We start from the raw sequence: 18,748 nt of genomic DNA on the forward strand, positions 1-18,748 counted from the left end.
GGGCAGAAACTTCTGACGACCAGCTCACTGAGCCTATAGACCCGCTCGGAAATCTCAACACGTTAGTGTACTAGATTGCCAGACAGCGAAGCGCGGTGGTCGCGGTGGTATAAGTTTGAGCAATGGTACAGGGTGTATTATGCCGTTACTGAGCTGTGCCAGTGCATACGGATTCAATCATCTTCGGATTCCAACACAACGAGATCTACTTTGCACTGCTGCAGCACAACTGTACCCAACCTTATACTTTCACCTCTATGCCCCGTCGCACAAAGGACGCACTCAACATTCTGCATAGGGCCCAACAATATCAGCACAGATTATTAAACCGTCGAGGTCGCCACCCGTTCCCAACTTCGAAAAAATAAACCGAAGTGAACATAAGGCATTTACAACACTATACTGCATTGTTTTCATGTAGCACACGTTAAATCATATACTAACCATTCACGTTAAAACTGCCGAGCCACAAACTGATCCTTGAGAGGGAGACACTAAGCCAATCCAACAAAGTAATGCATGCACACCATCTCACTAATGTTCTACGTCACTACATATAAACCTATCGATGGCGAAGTCTAGTACGCTAGCCTCTTAAGATGACCGAGGAACAAGTATCGTTTTCCTGTCTCTGTCTTATCTAGACAGGCTTGTACAGCTTGTGTTTCTTTAAGCCATCAGGAGCCGGTATATCCCTTCACGCTATTTTAATGTTTAACATAATTTTCATATTAACTGCGGCATTGTAAATTTAGTAAATTTACCCTGTGCTCATACGACTTCATGAAAAATAGATTCTCTTTCCCTTTGTGTGCTGAATGTGATAATCATCCTTTATAGTAATCAGGGCGTACACAAATCAGATGCCAGACTGTGATCCGTCAGTTTTGTATCTCGGCAGTTACTGGCGTTGTGAGTACGCAAGCAAGGATGGTCCACTGCCGGCTGATAGTCTCAACACCAAAGGACGCTTCCGGCTCTCACCAGCGCCAGCCTGGCCTTGGAACACCTTCAAGTAGCCTATTTTTCGCCACTTGACAGCAGATCGTTGTGTCTTATCACGCCAGCACAGCCCGACGGCTGTTTCAACCGCATTTGACTGCCTGATGTTTGAACTATTTCACAGCATCTGTCTATGTCTGTATTCTTTTGCTCCGTTACACTGGATAGTTCAACGACCGTTGTTCTGGTACAAATTTGCCAAATCATGGAAACAGCAGAACCCGTGCAACTGGATAAAAAGTAGGAGAGAGAGAGAGAGAGAGAGAGAGAGAGAGAGAGAGAGAGAGAGAGAGAGAGAGAGACGGAGGGTGGGGGTGGGGGGGGGGGGGGGGGAGGTTGTAGGGGCACCTCGACAACGCTTGCCCCCGACAGTAATTCAGCAAAGGAAACCGCTTTGTATAACCTAGTCAGTCGCCAAACCACAACGATCTGTACTTGTACTTGTGGGAGAATGTGCCAGGTGACCTACATAAATATACCCCAGATGAATGTAAGACACAAATATGCTGCCTGTGACACAGTGACCGACAGCTGACGCGTGGTTATGCCACATAACTCGCACCCGTGAGAACTGAGGTACAAATTCCTGTCCAGCTATCAAGATAATTTTTTATGTTGTTCCTTAAATAGTGCAATGGTTTCTTCACAGTCGATTCTTTAACCTTCCCCGTCCTGTCTTAACCAGGATTTTTCTCCGTCTGTAATGACCCCAGTTATTCTTCCTTGCCCGCGACGCCATTTCATGGCGAACATGAGTGAGAGTTCATATTTCTACGAATGTACGGACTCACGTGGCAGTCACTCTAAACAACTCTTTTTCGCCCATCACAGCCGTTAGCAGGAATGTATTGTATGTTATACATAATATGGGTTATTTCATATATAATGACTAAAATGTTGACTTGAGCTGCATAGGTTTTATTTTAAATTTATTATGCCGGACCGGTATCTGGCCACACCCCGCACTTCAGAGGCATACCAATACTGTTATACCACATGCTAGTTATCGATACGTGTTCAGTGATACATATAAGTTTGGCACAGCATACATCATGTTGCTGAGAAAGAGCGATGACCAACTGCACAAACGTTCACAGAAATTCTGAGAATACTTGAAGTAGTCCCTAGAATCAGAATCGATTTTATTCATTTACGACAGAAAACTTCGTAATAAAAACAACCCTTTTCAATTTTTTTGGTTCTTAATTTCAGCGCAGTCTTGTAGTCATCCCCGAGATTCGCACTTTGTTCTAACCAGATAAGGCAGTCGTGATTTATTACAGCTTAACAACATGATGGTTCTACAAAAACAGCCTCTGCCAAAATAACTTCTGACGAAAGCAACCTTTGTCATTTGACAAGAGCTATTTTGTGTGAAAGCAAACAACAATGCACCCTCAGTGTTCATTTCACCTTCGTGGTTTCCACCCCCGGTTGCTGAGTGGTCAGCCAGACTGAATGTCAATCCGAAGGGCCCGGGTTCGATTCCCTGCTGGGTCGGAGGTTTTCTCCGCTCAGGGACTGGGTGTTGTGCTGTCCTAATATCATCGTTTCATCCCCATCGACACACAAGTCGCCGAAGTGGAGTCAAATCGAAAGAATGGCACCCGACGAACGGTCTACCCGACGGGAGGCCCTAGTCACACGATCTTCGTGGTACTTGTTGGATTATTTCCGTTTACTCTTTCGTAAATGACAGTTCAATGTCTGTAGAATCTCTGAGATAGTATTTAATGGCCTAAAAAGCAGTAACGTCAAAAAGAAAGAAAAATGTATTGTGAAAAAGAAGCTGATGGGCGAGGAATACATGAATAAGCACTGTCTGCACTCTTTATTTCCACCAGGAAATTATCCATCTGTTTTCTTGATGAGTAGGTTGACCTGACCACCGCTTCCTTTGGCTGCAGATGCAAAAGACTGCGATGCTTTCAAACGACAACACTGACAAAGGCCACAGTTTTTCTCAGAGTTCTATAGAATGAAGTCAAAAATGCACAAGATTCCTATTTGGCTGGTCTTATCACTTTTGATAGTGTGAAACAAAAAAGGTCGCACAAAATAATGCATGAAAAGGAGCAAGTGATGGTGATGGCACCGGTTCAGGTTCGTTGTTCAAATCAAATGGCTCTGAGCACTATGGGACTTAACATCTGTGGTCATCAGTCCCCTAGAACTTAGAACTACTTAAACCTAACTAACCTAAGGACATCACACACATCCATGCCCGAGGCAGGATTCGAACCTGCGGCCGTAGCAGTCGCGCGGTTCCGGACTGCGCGCCTAGAACCGCTAGACCACCGCGGCCGGCAGGTTCGTTGTCCAGAACCCCTTTTGCACACAGTATTGATAACAAAAAGGAAGCCCGAGTGACTGCAGATGCTACTATAACAGACTAATCGGTATGCAGAGAGGCATTCATGGCTTTTCATACAATCTGTCGACATCGATTATGCACTATTCAACAGCGTCTGATCTCAGACAACGGTTCCGCAAAGGGTATGAGAGGCAAGCACAATAATAGACTTCGTGCAGTTCGGCCACTCAGAGATCTTGTAGAATATCACATATCTTTATGTAAACCATGAGGTTTCCCTTCCGTAAGAATTTGTCCAAAAGGTATCTGCCCGAAACTCCAACTGTGAAGAAAATTCACTGAGTTTTTTCCGGATAAATATCAAATTAATGTGCCGTACGAACTCTACTGGGAAGTTTTCAGTACCTTCAGTATATCATTTGAAAATCCTCGATTTGAGGCTTGTTTTACCTGCGACGCTTTTAGTGAAACGGATATCTGCTGCTAGCGTCAGTGACGATTCAAGAAGTTCACTTAAGAAAAGCGGAAGCGTTTTATTAACTAAAAAGACGCTTCAACAGAATGCTCCACAGGGGTTGATGACGGTTGTATCTATGATGACATGCAAAGAACCTTCCTGTACCTCAGCTAACAACCAACGCAACATTTTATGTGAGACAGCTATGGCGTTATGTATTTTGCGTTTACGGCCCTGCCAGTGATGAAACAGTTATGTTACATATCGTGAAGTCGTTGCAAAGACGGGGCAGAATGAAGTGACCTGTTTATTGTTTCACTGCTTGAAAAGTAGGCAACATCTGAAGAGAAATTTAGTTCTGGTTGGAAACGCTGGTCACAATAATGATTCTGCATGATATATTTTCTGTATACGCTATTGCATAGTCTGAAAATGTTCAAGAATGACTTGCATCTTTTCCATGAGAGGCCATACTTTTTGGCCCAATGAGCAAGACCTCTCCTCAGTTTCATGTAAGAAACAGAATCAGGTCATTGAAGTATCTGATGGTTAGGTCACAGTCATTACCTCTTCTCGAAAACATCCAACACCTTTCCACATCTGCAAAGCAGACTAGCCAGTGATAGACCTTGGCGTACGGTAGCACTTCGGAGAACGGTGAACCTTCCACATGAGTTGACTTTCAGTCAGATTTATCAGAATGTAGTCGAAATTAGGAAATCTAAAACTCAAGACGTTACAACGCCTTTTGCTTATTTGACGAGTGACAGCGAAAACTTTTTCAAAACGTAGAGGGGAGGAAGAAGATGGGCCGAACGTGGATACGGTTGAATCTGATGAATTCTATGTATCTTTAATGTAACTTAATCTTGTGTTCTGAAAAAGATTAGCGTATTATAAGCTCTATGAAGTACAAATAGTGCACCTATCGAATCATTCTCTCTTACACCCAGCTACATTTTCTGAAAAAGAAACAGCCATGTCAGTGAGGACTGTAATTTGAAAAAAAAATTTTTAACTAGACTGAAAGGTACGTTAGTACTGTGTCATAAAAATGTCTTAGACATTGCCAAGAAACTACATAAAAATATAACTGAGGTCAAGATGCTACACAACTATTAAGAATGCTTTCTTACTCTCCTTAAAAATGTAATTTTTTTGTAAGGGTCGGTTTTGTTATGAAGTCTTTTATTAATTTACGTGATGTGACTACTTCCAGAAAACTTTTACGTTCAGTCTGTGCATTGTTTACACAAACGACATACCCAACTTTACAGATGATGAAGTGATTGTGTACGCCAATGACATGGTTTTATTTAAAAGTAGTTACAAAGTTAAGTATATAAATAGGAAACTTCAGTAACTTCTGTACAAATCAATGTCTGGGAAGCCAAACATGTCTTGCCATGCAGTCTCCATTGCCTACTGAAATTTGTTATGGGGTGTTCAGAAACACAGGTAGATGGGGTGTTTAATTTTTTGCGTCAACATTATCAGAAAATTAATTTCTTGTAGTATGGGCCCACAACTTCTACAATCTTTTAAGTGAACTCACATTCACTTTTAGCTGTTACTGTTTCTATTTCACTTTGCAGTTTCGGCGTTGTGTCATTTCCAAAAATAAGATTCCATGTTATTTGACGTTACAGAAATAGATTAAACGTAACGTTATTGTACGACTGAGTTACTCTTGATGATAGTATAATCATTTAGTGTTATTAATGAAGTAATTTTTATTGACATGTAGGTTAATGTAAGTAATCATGGGCAGAGATAACATTGACTGGCTTCCAGTTACTTATCAATAATAGATCTTTTGATGTCATTAACAACAACCAATGTTGATCATCAAGAGTAACACAGTACTACAACAACGTTATTTCAACGTATTTCTGTGACATAATATAACGTTAAATCTCATGCTTGAAAGTGTCACAAATTCCGAAATTGCAATGATGGAATAAAAACAGTAACAGCTAAATGCGAATATGACGTAATTTAAAAATTATCAGGAAATGTAGTCGTACCTTATGTCCTACGTAGCCGTTGTGTGAGAGGGGAGGTGGAAGGGAGGGATGACGGTTACCAATAAGAGTTAAGTTACAAGTCCAAAGACCATCGATTTCCGAACAAAGTAGTCCCGTGGGAGGGATCCCAAACTCACCCCCCCCCCCCTCCTCTGAGTAAATCACCTATGAGATGATCTAAAACAAATAACGGAATATCAGTGCCACATGAACTCATTCTTTCGGATCGCAACACCTCGACTCTTCAGGTAAAAACCTCTTTACACCCAGCAGACAGTTTAGACACGCCAACTTTTTAATAAAAATGACAGAAGCTGAGACCTAAGGCTGTATTGGCGTTTCCTATTTACCCACGATTATTACTCGTACCTCTGCCTGTCGGCAGCAATCCGATTCGAAGCATAATGGCGCCCAACAAGTCCTAATATAACTTGGGAAATCCAGCCAGATTGTATTATGTAGGCAGCCGCAGGCGGTTAGCGTACAGTGCCTTATTACAGCAGACAGTGACATTTCAGTTTATTGTTGCTGTTTTAGATCACTGGGCTCACAGTGGATTCTTGTAAGGCGGGGCAGCTAATGTAACTATCCTCTTGATAATAACAAAAAAGCGGAAAACTAGATCGCCCGGAAGCTCGATGTGGCCCATACAACAAACGTGAGCATGACTTCGGAGAGGAACCCGCCTTTCACGTAACTGATGCATTCACGGAACGTCGCTTATCACCTATTGGCAAGGTCCACGATGAAAACGACACTCTTGACATTCTCATATCGGCAGAAACGTGATTTACATTATGAGATGTCCCGTCACAGTTTCACGTTTCTGCATTGTTGGTGTCTGTCTGCCGACTGTATCTGAGAACTTTGTGCGCAGGAGTGAACAAAAAGGCTGCTGTGGGCAACCTTGCTTAAAAATTACATATGCTGCAATTATCTTCATAACATTCGTTGGGAAACAGGTCAGGAGGTGCCATCGTTAATGTTCTGTAACAATTCATGCTCCATAGCGAAGTGAATTTTGGCTACAAGCCGCCATATGCGCTAGAGTTCTGGTTATACTATGACATAATGCCCATCACTTACTGCGAAACTTTCTAATGTATTAAAACTATGAGCCTATTTGGTCATCAACCAGAGTTTTTACACTTAGTTAAGACAAGTCTTGTCATCGAGTGAGTCGAGAGATAACTATAACTGGTGCGTGAGCGTGTTGAGTATGTGACGGCTACGTTCTGTTACATGACACAAAGAATCCTATTGCTTCAAGGTCGCGCAAAGTTTTGTTATAACAACGTACAGAGTGTTGTGAATTCATTCTGGGTATAGAAATTAAAAACAACAATTTTCTTTTACGTTTAATATTTAATGATCAGACCACGTTCCATTTACGTGGTAAGTAAACCATCACAATGTAACAAAATGGGGAACACGGCAGTGACTTTCCGTAGCTAAATAGGAGAGAGACTTTCCAAGATTTCATATGTTTTGCAGTGTTTCTCCTGAAAGAGTTCTTTTTTCCGGAAAATGTAGTTACAGTAATTGCGCACGAGGATGTGTTAGAGATATAATTCCTCCCATGATTGCAAAAACATTCCGAAAATTTCATGTTTCAGCATGGCGGAACACTGCATGTGAGAGAACTTGTTAATAGTGAGATGCAGCAATGACCGATCAGCTGTAATGGGGATACTGATCTCTCACTGCCCAATTGGCGCCACAGGTCCGCCATCTAGCGGTATAACTTTTTTTTTTGGGGTGTATGAAAGAATCCGTCCTCGTGACTTTCCTTACAAAATTTTGGCTGAATTACGACGCGTTTTAACAACAGCTGTCACTACAGACAATATCGCCAAAGCTTGGGAAAAGCTTGATCATCGTCTAGTTGTTCCAAGTGTCCAAGTGTCCGGTGGAGGTCACATAGAATATTTGTGAAACCTAAATGAAAACATTGATGTGCAAAGGAATTGTAAAAAGTACCCCTACGTTTATATGCATGCATGCAAAAGTATGCCGTTGTGAAATCGAATGAACCCTGAGACAACAAAAATGTTGTAGTCGTATAAATAAGTCATTCATGTCAGTTTTCTATCACATATATTACTTCGCAAGTCAACATCCCTTTTTCTCAACACGTACTAGTAGTACAGGGATAAAGGGTTTTTTAGCCGGCTCCTTAGCTAAAACTTACTATTTGCAGAAAATTTTAATGTAAAGAGGCTGTTAACTATCATAGGCAAAAGGGCATCATGGATACCCAGCTTCATACCTATATTGTACAAAGCTAGGTTATTAATCACGAATAAGAGACTCCCTTTTCAATTTATGTTGTTAAAAATACTATTTTACTTGTTTTTATTAACTCGATAATTTGTATACAGCATTGTCGTACGTAATAACCGTGATCATTGCGGTAGTCCTTATCTCTGCCCGGTGAATAAGCTGATTTTTCTGAACGAATATGCTTTCCGAAACGACATTTGTCATTGTTGCCTTGAATTGTGATTTACCTATTATTACTACGGCCTAACGTGCTTACTGTCATTGAACTTCGTTCAAAATTATGTGCATGGAAATGTATATACAGGGATGTATCATAAATTCATGATTATTATTTCGTGTCGTTCGGTTCATTTTTAAATATTTTTCTCTTCACTCCCGCAACTCCCCTTATCTCAATGACTACACTTATTCCTAACACTGTTATTATTTATAGCTATAAAGCTGCGAAAGTTTCGCACGGGTGCCCTGTTCACAATTAATGCTGAGGTGACTGACTCCGGGGAAATTGTTGTAATATCACGGATAAACTTAACACCATATGATATAAGCATGTTTTTTTCAATTGACAAGAGGGTACTTGCCTATTAAGGTTGCATTTGCGACCACTATAAAAAAGCCACTGGGAAAAACGCTTCAAAGAGCAGGATTACATTTACGAAATCCCGTCTTTATTCGCATTTTCAAGAGAAAATAAATTAACTGAGATTTGTGTATACCTTTAAAAAATTGAAAACAAATAGTACAGGAAGATTACATTCTTACTTTATTTTTCGTTTACACCGATTTTAAAATTTACATCCATTAATACAAAATAATTCCACATATCTTTTAACTCAGATATATTAGAAGCTCTTAAGGAACAACTACAGAAAATTTCATCTTTCTACTAAAAATAGGCCCTGAGAAAATGTGCCTTATACACAAAAAAACTAAAGTTACAGGAAATTAGCTTCAAAGTTTTTACTTCAGTACAAGCCTGCTCCATAGCTTGTATCATCAGAATCGTCCAACAGCTTCCTCTTGATGGCTCTGCTATGCTGTCTAGCCATCTTTGAATATACTTTTATGGCATTATCTGAAGACCTGAGCCGTTCCTTGTCCAAGCAAAGCATAGCTGCGGCAGTTCGTAGTCCTACACAGAGCCCCAACTTGTGCAGAACTTTGCACTTTGTTATATTGCCCTGATTGAATAATGAAACAGCATCATAAACGCCAAAGTGAAGTGTGTTTATACCCACAAACACAGTTTTAGGTAGTCTATTCCATATCACATGGTTCACACACTCATTTGGATTTTGGGTCCGGCCATGAAGACATTTCTTTAGTAGACTAATATCTGCGAGGTCTCGGAATATTGGTTTTATTTCATCTATTATGGCAGGTGGCAGGTGATGAGGGTGATTGTATTGTTTCTTAGTTACCTTGCCTCTGTTGTACTTGCACCAACTATCGTCTCCTTTTGGACATAGTCCATGTTGGGGATTCTCATTGGTTGAAGCTGTATGAAAAAACAGAGCCCAGACTGCTCTTCTCATTAATTCTGCATCTGCTGTATTCTGTCTAATTGCTAGACCATAGCTCTTCTGAATATGATCTATCGTAGCATCTGTCAGTCTATTTTTCCCATCTAAAGTTTTTCCATCGCTCAATTTCTTGCCTTTCATGCTAGCCTTGAGCCGTCGAAGTCTTGATCCCATCCTTTTCTGAACATGGCCAACACACTCCAGTTTGGATATTTTCACATCGTTACCATAGGGTCTCAGTTCCTCAATTTCTTTGAAAGCCTTTGAGTCACCATCTCCAAGATAATTTATGTATCTAACGTTGTACCATTTTACTGAGCGTTGATAAATACTTCTTACACCAGCAACTTCCATACCACTACTTGACCCATAGTAATTTGCCATGCACTCCTCTTCATGTTTAGTTTTCATTTTCTCCTTGCATCTGCAATGCTTGGAAAGTATTGCCACATCAACTATCTTACCAGTGTCCACACTTGTAGCTGTTACTACACCAGTCAGAGATGTGTGGCCTCTCTTCTGCCAGCTTCCATCAAAAGCTATGGACAAGTCTCTGCTATTATTATTTTCAACAACTGCTTCCTCAACAGCATCTTTCAAGTTTTCCTGTGCCACATCTTCTACAACAGAGCCTATTGCAATTATGTGTTTGTTAAATTTTGAAGGTGGAGGTGGGAGGTTCATCACACCACACAACATGGCACCTGCAGCCCTGCCCTTTCCTATACACCGTAATCCATAAACCAGTCTAATGTTTATATCGTATAGTTTACCTGTATCTGCAGTAACATGTAAGGAATTGAAGAAAGTAACACTGTGTTTGCAATAACTGCACATCAACTCTAATTCACAAGCAAGTCCTACATGTAAGTTTGTTTTCAATGAAACACCACATTTTCCACATTGTTTTCAGCACACATTGTTCTCCAAAACGTCTGATAATAAAGAGACGTTAATTACCTCATATTTTGTAGTCCCAGCATTTAGTTTCTTGTATTCTTCTTCAATTCCAGCTAGTTTTCTTCTTGAAGCACTTTCCGGTGTAGTGGCAGCAGCATCACTCAATGTATCACTACCAGTGTTGAGGTTAGTCGCTACTGGGACATCAGATACTGATGAAGATGAATCAGACGAATTTTTAGTACACTTTACTTTCTTGCGCCAATGTACACGCTTTCTAAATACCTTCAGACTAGGTCTTGGCAAGTTGAAGGAAAGAAAACTCAATGACTTCTCCACATACGACTTTCACAACAATGACATGGATGGACTCACAAAGGAAACAATACAAATGGTGCAGAATCTATTGTCAACTGTCTAGCAGTGTAGCCAACAGAAAAGCTAACTCTCTTGTGCTCAATTATATCTCTGGCAAGGCTGTCTATATCAGGTATATTTCGCGTCTCATATAGAAGGTGCGAAACATCGTGTGTCGAAATTATTTTAAAAAGTTATTTAAAATAGTTCTATTCACGTCATCCAGATTTGTATACATGGTATTAAACGGGAGAGTCTAAATTTTTCGAAAATGCATTTACCCAAAAATCGATTTTTTCATCATAAAACTCATTCCGTATACCCTTAAGTAGTATGTAAGCTTAGGGACTGATGACCTTAGCAGTTAAGTTCCACAAGATTTCTCACACATTTGAACATTTTTTGAAGAAAGATAGGCCAGAGCGCGTACGTCACAGCCCATGATCCTGTACATCTAACGGCTGACAGCAGCCGTCTCTGGAGGGGGGCGAGTAACCATTTGAGACGAGTTAATGATTCTTAACTGCGCGTTTCAATGCATGCAAGCTCTCTACAGCACACGACAAAGTTAAGATCTTTCGTGGGTACCTTTTCAATTACATGTTGATTTCCCGTGGGCTCTCCACGGGGCTGAGCTTCCGCGAAGTGTGGCGGGCAAGCTGAATAGTGTGGCGTAACAAGTTCGTTGCGGGACCCGTATTTCTTGTGGGCAAGCCGCGTACAGGACTTATACTAGATGGATGCAATGGAAATTTTCTACTACCAAAATGCTTTCGTAATATTACTCATTCTAGGTTACAACTGAAAGTCAATTTGTAACCTTCTATTAGTACTATATGAGACTGATACTTCAGTAACATTGCTGTAAATTAAATAAATATTTATCAAGTAGCTTCGTGGAAATATGAGCTATTAACTCGGTTCTTAATCATTTAAGGCGAATAAAAACAACAGATCAATTCCTGTATGCCCGTCTGACCTGTTAAAATTAATCAAATCTGTGTTTGAATCACAATGTAAAAAGTCACACTAGATAAAATTGTTGTTGTTGTTGTTGTGGTCTTCAGTCCTGAGACTGGTTTGATGCAGCTCTCCATGCTACTCTATCCTGTGCAAGCTTCTTCATCTCCCATACTGCAACCTACATTCTTCTGAATATTCTTAGTGTATTCATCTCTTGGTCTCCCTCTACGATTTTTACCCTCGACGCTGCCCTCCAATGCTAAATTTGTGATCCCTTGATGCCTCATAACATGCTCTACCAACCGGTCCCTTCTTCTTGTCAAGTTGTGCCACAAACTCCTCTTCTCCCCAATTCTATTCAATACCTCCTCATTGGTTACGTGATCCACCCATCTAATCTTCAGCATTCTTCTGTAACACCACATTTCGAAAGCTTAACCATACAGGAAAGCTTCATGCCCTCGGGAAAAATTACGGCTGTAGTTTTTCCTTGCTTTCAGCCGTTCGCAGTACCAGCACAGCAAGGCCGTTTTGGTTAGTGTTACAAGGCCAGATCAGCCAATCATCCAGACTGTTGCCCCTGCAACTACTGAAAAGGCTGCTGCCCCTCTTCAGGAACCACGCGTTTGTCTGGCCTCTCAACAGATACCCCTCCGTTGTGGTTGCACCTACGGTACGGCCATCTGTATCGCTGAGGCACTCAAGCCTCCCCACCAACGGCAAGGTCCATGGTTCAAGCTTTCCGATTTGCCCCTCCCCCCCGCCTCCCCATCTTCTCCCCGAAAAATAATGCTGTGTGCGAGTCTGCTCAGGACCCCATTACTTTATCCAAGGTGTACACAATATGCAGCATAGTCGTGCTGTGTTGCCCAACAGCTGCAAAGGTCAGGCAAAAGTCGCATACGCACTCATGGGCGTCGCCGTGGACCACCTACTACCATTCTTAAACTACCCAAGTTACATGCTGCAGTGACGATTTTCTCTGTGTGAACGCTGTCCAGGTGGGTGCCGGAGCAGAAGCCGCAGTCGACGGACGTGCACTACCGGTCGTTGAACGGCGAGGCGATGTTCAACTGGCGGTTCGTGTTCCCGCTGTGCTACCTGCCGGGCGAGCGCCGGCTGCTGGTGCAGCACCGCTCCGGACCGATGCTGGGGCGCTCCACCCGACGCACGGCGCCGCCCCGGCTGCACCTCCAGGTCTGGGACAGCGACCACTTCTCGCCCGACGACTTCCTCGGTGCGTCACAACAAGTAGCAGCGCCTCACATTGAGAATACAAATGATTTAACAACAGCTCTTAGAACGGCAGCACAATGAGAGGAGACAGATTTTGGCACAACAGAACAGATGGATCACCATGAATTCCCTCCAGAGGTCAAATGTTACAGGTATGGACATTAGGGTTGTACACAGAAACATTGTCAGGAGAGGCAGCTATTAAACTCAAACAGAAATGCTTTTACTTTTGGAAAGCAGTCATGATAGACCATAACATTCCACAGGTCAGTGGACAGACAGAATGCTGCTTAAAGGACTTGGTGAGTGATGTGGAACAGAGGTTTCTTGTCAACACGGGGGTGAATGCGTCCATATCAGCCTGAATCTGGTGAGCAGGAGAAGACTTACCGCACCGTGATATAAGTTACATGTATTCGGCAATAACAGTGTTGCGTCATTGGTTACAACAGTACCGGATTTTACTATTGGGAAAACTAAGTTTATGGAGCCAATGAAGTTTTGCCAAATGTGGGTAAAGGGCATTCAGTGATTCTTGTGCTTATTTTCTTGACAAACTGCATGCTAGGACTGATTTTGGCAAGCATATATGGTTCCAGTTAGCATAGATAAATCTGACAGAGATTATGTTAGCGTGTCAAAAGGTGTAGTGGCAACCCCTCTGGAAGTATTAGAGGAAGAAGCCTTTGATAGGTTGAGTCTGGGTATAAGCCATAAGCAAATTGTCAATACAACAGCATTATGCGAGAAGGTGGGTTACTTGTATTCTCATGTGCCTGTAAAACAGCGTAGGTCACTTTTGTTTGCAGTAGTGATAGAAAGCATACATAGCACTACATTCCTGATGGGAAGTAAACTCTATGATATATAGTCTGTATAAAGAAACGTATAAAGAAGCGATGACTAAGTCACAATAGGTACAAAACACAGCATAGTGCAATAGATAAAGATATCCTAATTTAACGCACTTGACGTAAATCTTCCAATCACTACTGTAGCAGAATCAAATCGCAAAATGTCTGGAGAAACCCAAACAAAAAGCCCAAGGTCACATACAGGGGCCAATATTCAGCGATATGACAGGAACGATAGTTCGAAGCAAAAAGTCTGGGGAACATGGGCTCTAAAGTGCATATCTTAAGAGGTATGAACGATTGTTCGTCACTAATGTGAAACCCATCTCCTCTACCGAACAAGTTGCTCATAGCTCTTGAGGTATACGGTTTACAGCCCATGTCCACCCGACGATTTTTCTTTCCTTTTGTCCATAATACATCCTCCCAAACTACAGAAAACAAAAATCTTGTAGTGTAAGAGATTTGTTTCTCAATATTGAATGTGAATAAGTGGTCATAGCTCTCCCGGTATGAATTTTAGAGCCAATGTGTATCAGACTTCCTTGCTTCGAATGATACTACCTGTTGTATCCGTGAATGTGGACCATTCCTTATCCTGAAAAGCTATCAGTGGCGCCAAAGACTCACAGATCACGTACGATCTGAAATTGAGGGTAGAGAAGCAAAACCACCGATGCTGAACTCTGTTTACAAATGTTCCTTTACGAAGGAAGGTACAGGAGTACTTCAACAGTTTAATCCTCAGTTTACAAAAAGTCAATCCCAGTAGCTACAAAGTAATTATTATTTGCTTGTATCTAGATATTTTTGCCAACAATCTTACTTATAATCAAAAACGTGTTTTTATAGATTACATTTATACTTATGTGTATGTGGAGATGACGTTCATACGGGATCCTCGGGCCAAATGTGAGCTTTCTGTTGTGACATATTGTTATTATAATCGCATAGCTCCAATCCCTATTCACAAAAAATTGTTGGTGTCGATGTCTCACACAAACAGCTGAAATCCCTAAAACTGAACAAATCTCCAGGGCCCAATGGAATCTCTACCAGATTCCATACAGAATCTGCGGCTGCATTAGCTCATCTTTTAACCTTACTATACCGTACACTGCCAAACTTCAAAACGAAAATCTCGACCAGTTCTCTGAAGGAACGACAGATCACATCCGTGTGGTAGAAGAGATCCATGAAATTATCATCGAACATCTTTGGCATCCGTCTGCTGTAGTATCTCAGAGCAAATTCTGAGTACAAACGTAGTGAGGTACTTCGAACAGAATGACCTTCTCCATGGGAATGAGAATTAGTTTTGCAAAGATCGATCATGCGAAACCCAATCCGCACTTTTCTCACGCGACATACTGAAAGCTAGGTATCGAAGCAGTCAGATATCTGCAGTATGTCTTAACTTCCGGATAGCTTTTTACCCAGTACCACACCTAGACTTACTATCGAAATTACGGACATTTGAAATAGTAAACGAAAATTGTAGATATCTTGCTAGAGGCGACGAAGCGTGTTCTGTCGTATGGAATCACCAACAGATGTGGAAGTAACTTCTGGCGTGTATTAGGGAAATGCATTTGGATTTTTCCTGTTCCTGTTGCATGTTAATAGCCTCTTAGATCAGATAAATAATAAACTGAGATGCCACAATGATCTACAATGAAATACCTTCTGGGAAAAGGTCACAAAAATATTCATTAATGCGTTGATAAGATTTGAAGGTTGTGCAAAGATTGAGAATTTGCCTAAAATGTTCAGAAATGTCAAACAGTGGACTTCAGAAAATGAAAGTAATCTAAGATCCTGTGACTACAACATAAAGGAATTATGATACAATCGGTCAGTTTACTCAAATATCTGAGTGCAGAAATCTGTACGGATATGAAATGGAACGATTACAAAGGCTCAGACGTACGTAAAATAGGGATAGTCTGTGGCTCATTCGTAGGATACTAGGAAAATGTCGTCGGTATATGAAGGATTTTTGTTACAAAACAAGGTTGCTTCTTCAATTGATGAACGAAGAGATCGCGTTGTTGAAACTAGAAGTCTAAGGGTACCAGTTACTTAATGATGGCCCCTATTTCTTCTTCACATGCGGTCAGTTTCCTCCCGCTCGTTGGTGAGCGTGCCTGAAGATGGCGTACAGAAACTGGTCGCATAAATAAAGTACGGCTGAAGTTATTTTCAGTGTTACACTTTACAACCTGTAATAATTTTTGGGACCCATACCAAATAGGACTAATAGGGAATACTTAAGGTATACAAAGAAGAGCAGGACTAGTGGTAACATGTTTGTTTGATCCATAGAAGAGTGACACGAAGGTATTGAAAAACCTGAAATGGCAGATGCTTGATGATATACGCGACTATCCCGTAAAAGTCTATCTACAAAGTGTAAAGAACCAGCCTTAAGTGAGGAACCTAGAGATATGCTACAATCTCCTACGTATCGATCTCTTAGGTATCGTGAGGATTATACTAATTACAACGCGCAGAGATGCGTTTGTGCAATCATTCTTGCGCGCTCCATACGCGAATCAAACGGGGAGGAGTCCTAATAACTGATGAAATCGGAAGTACCTTTTGCCGTACACTTCGCCATTGACCGTAAGGTCCGTCTGTTGATGCATATTATAAAGTCGAACATTATGATATTCCCATCATCTTCTCGTAAGGAATGAGAAATTTTTCAGTAAACACGACTCATTTGAAACAAAGCTTTTTATTTGAAAAACAATATCATAAAAGTAGGAGACACAGTTAGATTGATAAATTGCGTCGTCTCAGATACCCAAAAGGCTTTGTGTGCTGGACCCCAGTGACAAACTGCGTGCCTTGAGATACTCTACCTCAGAAAAAGTATTCGGACACCTATTAGCGGACATTAATATTGGATGTATCCATCCTTCGCCTTGTGTCACGGCCTGAACTCTATTGGGGATACTACCAATGAGATGTCCGAATTCCTGTCGAGGAATTGTAGCCCATTCTTCCTCAAGAGCCGAAGCCAGAGATGATAATGATGGTGGACGCTACGGTTTGGGATGAAGTCAGCGTTCTAACAAATCGCAGAGGTCTTCCGTTTGGTATGGACTCTTGGCAACTCCCTATGCACAGTCCTTGTACAAACTGGACTGCCGGTAGCACTTTGGAGATTACGAGTGATTTCTTTTGCTGATTTTATGGAATATTTTACAACCATCCTCCGCAATGTTCGACTGTCCCTGTTCATCAATAAATGAGGTCCGCATGATCTTTGTTTAGCTGCGGTTGTTTCGTCGTTTTGTAACTTGACAATTACATCACCAACAGTCGACCAGGGCAGCTTTAGGAGGATTGAAATGACCCAGATGGAAGATGGATTTGTTGCTCAGATGACATCCGTTCACTAGTTCACTTTCTAAGTCGCTGAGCTCTCTTGCCGCGCGGGATTAGCCGAGCGGTCTGAGGCGCTGCTGTCATGGACTACGCGGCTGATCCCGGCGGAGGTTCGAGTCCTCCCTCGGGCATGGGTGCGTGTGTTTGTCCTTAGGATAATTTAGGTTAAGTAGTGTGTAGGCTTAGTGAGTGATGACCTTAGCAGTTAGGTCCCATAAGGTTTCACACACATTTGAATATTTTTTTGCTGAGCTCTCCTGACGGTTCCTTTCTGTTGTTATTGCTTCTCTACTGACGTCGCAGTGTTCCTCGCCTCCATGTATTTTGGTGGGTCCGCCTCTTGTGATATTTACTGGTCATTTCATAATTAGACACGGATGTCCGGATATTTTTGATCAGCTAATGTATGTGTGACGTGCTTGAAGCATACTTCCATTTTACAGCAGAAACCAGGCGCAGGAGAGTGTTTGTTCTGCGGCTGAGGACAAGATTTTATCCCGTCCGTTCTTTTTCGAAACATCGGGAACGGAACGTATTTTACGCAAATACTCACTTATCGTATCACACGGCGTCAGACAGGAAGGTTCCAAGAAGATAGGTGCTGACCACCTTTTATTACGAATGACTAAATGAACTGCGTCAGCTTCCGTATATTGATTCAATACTCAGTTAAGGGTAGACTTGTAGCTTTTTAGTGGTGCTACACCGTAGTCGCTAATGAAGCTTACGGCAGTTACGGTTTACAGACGTATTTCATATATTCAGCACAGTTCGGGACAGTGGCAGTAAATGTGTGATAATGCTAGTATTTTGCCGTCTCTTATAATTAAGCCGGCCGAAGTGGCCGTGCGGTTAAAGGCGCTGCAGTCTGGAACCGCAAGACCGCTACGGTCGCAGGTTCGAATCCTGGCTCGGGCATGGATGTTTGTGATGTCCTTAGGTTAATTAGGTTTAACTAGTTCTAAGTTCTAGGGTAGTAATGACCTCAGCAGTTGAGTCCCATAGTGCTCAGAGCCATTTCTTATAATTAAATATTCCGTATTTTACAAACACGGAAATTAATTACCATACGAGTACCAAACTTGGTAGCATTAATGTCCAGAGTATGCGGTGCATGGTTTCCATGCGTCACAGCGCCGCCGTCAAGTTCTAACTATGGCCACCAGGTGCCATGATCAGTCATCGTGATTTATAGTCCCACACACCTGACCAGTCGCAGTGCACTTGTAGACGTGTCGACATGAGCTTGGACAAAAGGAGCAGGGTATTACTGGTGAAGTTCTACTATCAACACAACAGTAGTACTACAGCTGTACTTCGAAAATATCGCCGGCTGAAAGGATTGCGGAAGGATCCTCTTTCTCCACCTGTTGTGCGGAGCATGCTGAAGAAGTTCCAATCAACTGGAGAACTGGGCGTCGCTCTGGGAAGAGACC

The 18,748-nt window shown here is 41.8% G+C and overlaps 1 protein-coding gene across 1 annotated transcript in view; it reads left to right on the forward strand.

Annotated features, from left to right (window-relative positions):
• Nucleotides 1-18,748, forward strand: part of LOC126433992 (otoferlin-like) — a 168,888-nt gene that overhangs the window by 140,060 nt on the left and 10,080 nt on the right. The window contains exon 14 of the mRNA XM_050090452.1: nt 12,828-13,063. Within this exon, the coding sequence (XP_049946409.1) occupies nt 12,828-13,063 (236 nt within the window). The remainder of the gene's footprint in view (nt 1-12,827; nt 13,064-18,748) is intronic.

This window comes from Schistocerca serialis, chromosome 1 (assembly GCF_023864345.2).
Source record: "Schistocerca serialis cubense isolate TAMUIC-IGC-003099 chromosome 1, iqSchSeri2.2, whole genome shotgun sequence".
NCBI classification, from domain to species: Eukaryota; Metazoa; Arthropoda; class Insecta; order Orthoptera; family Acrididae; genus Schistocerca; species Schistocerca serialis.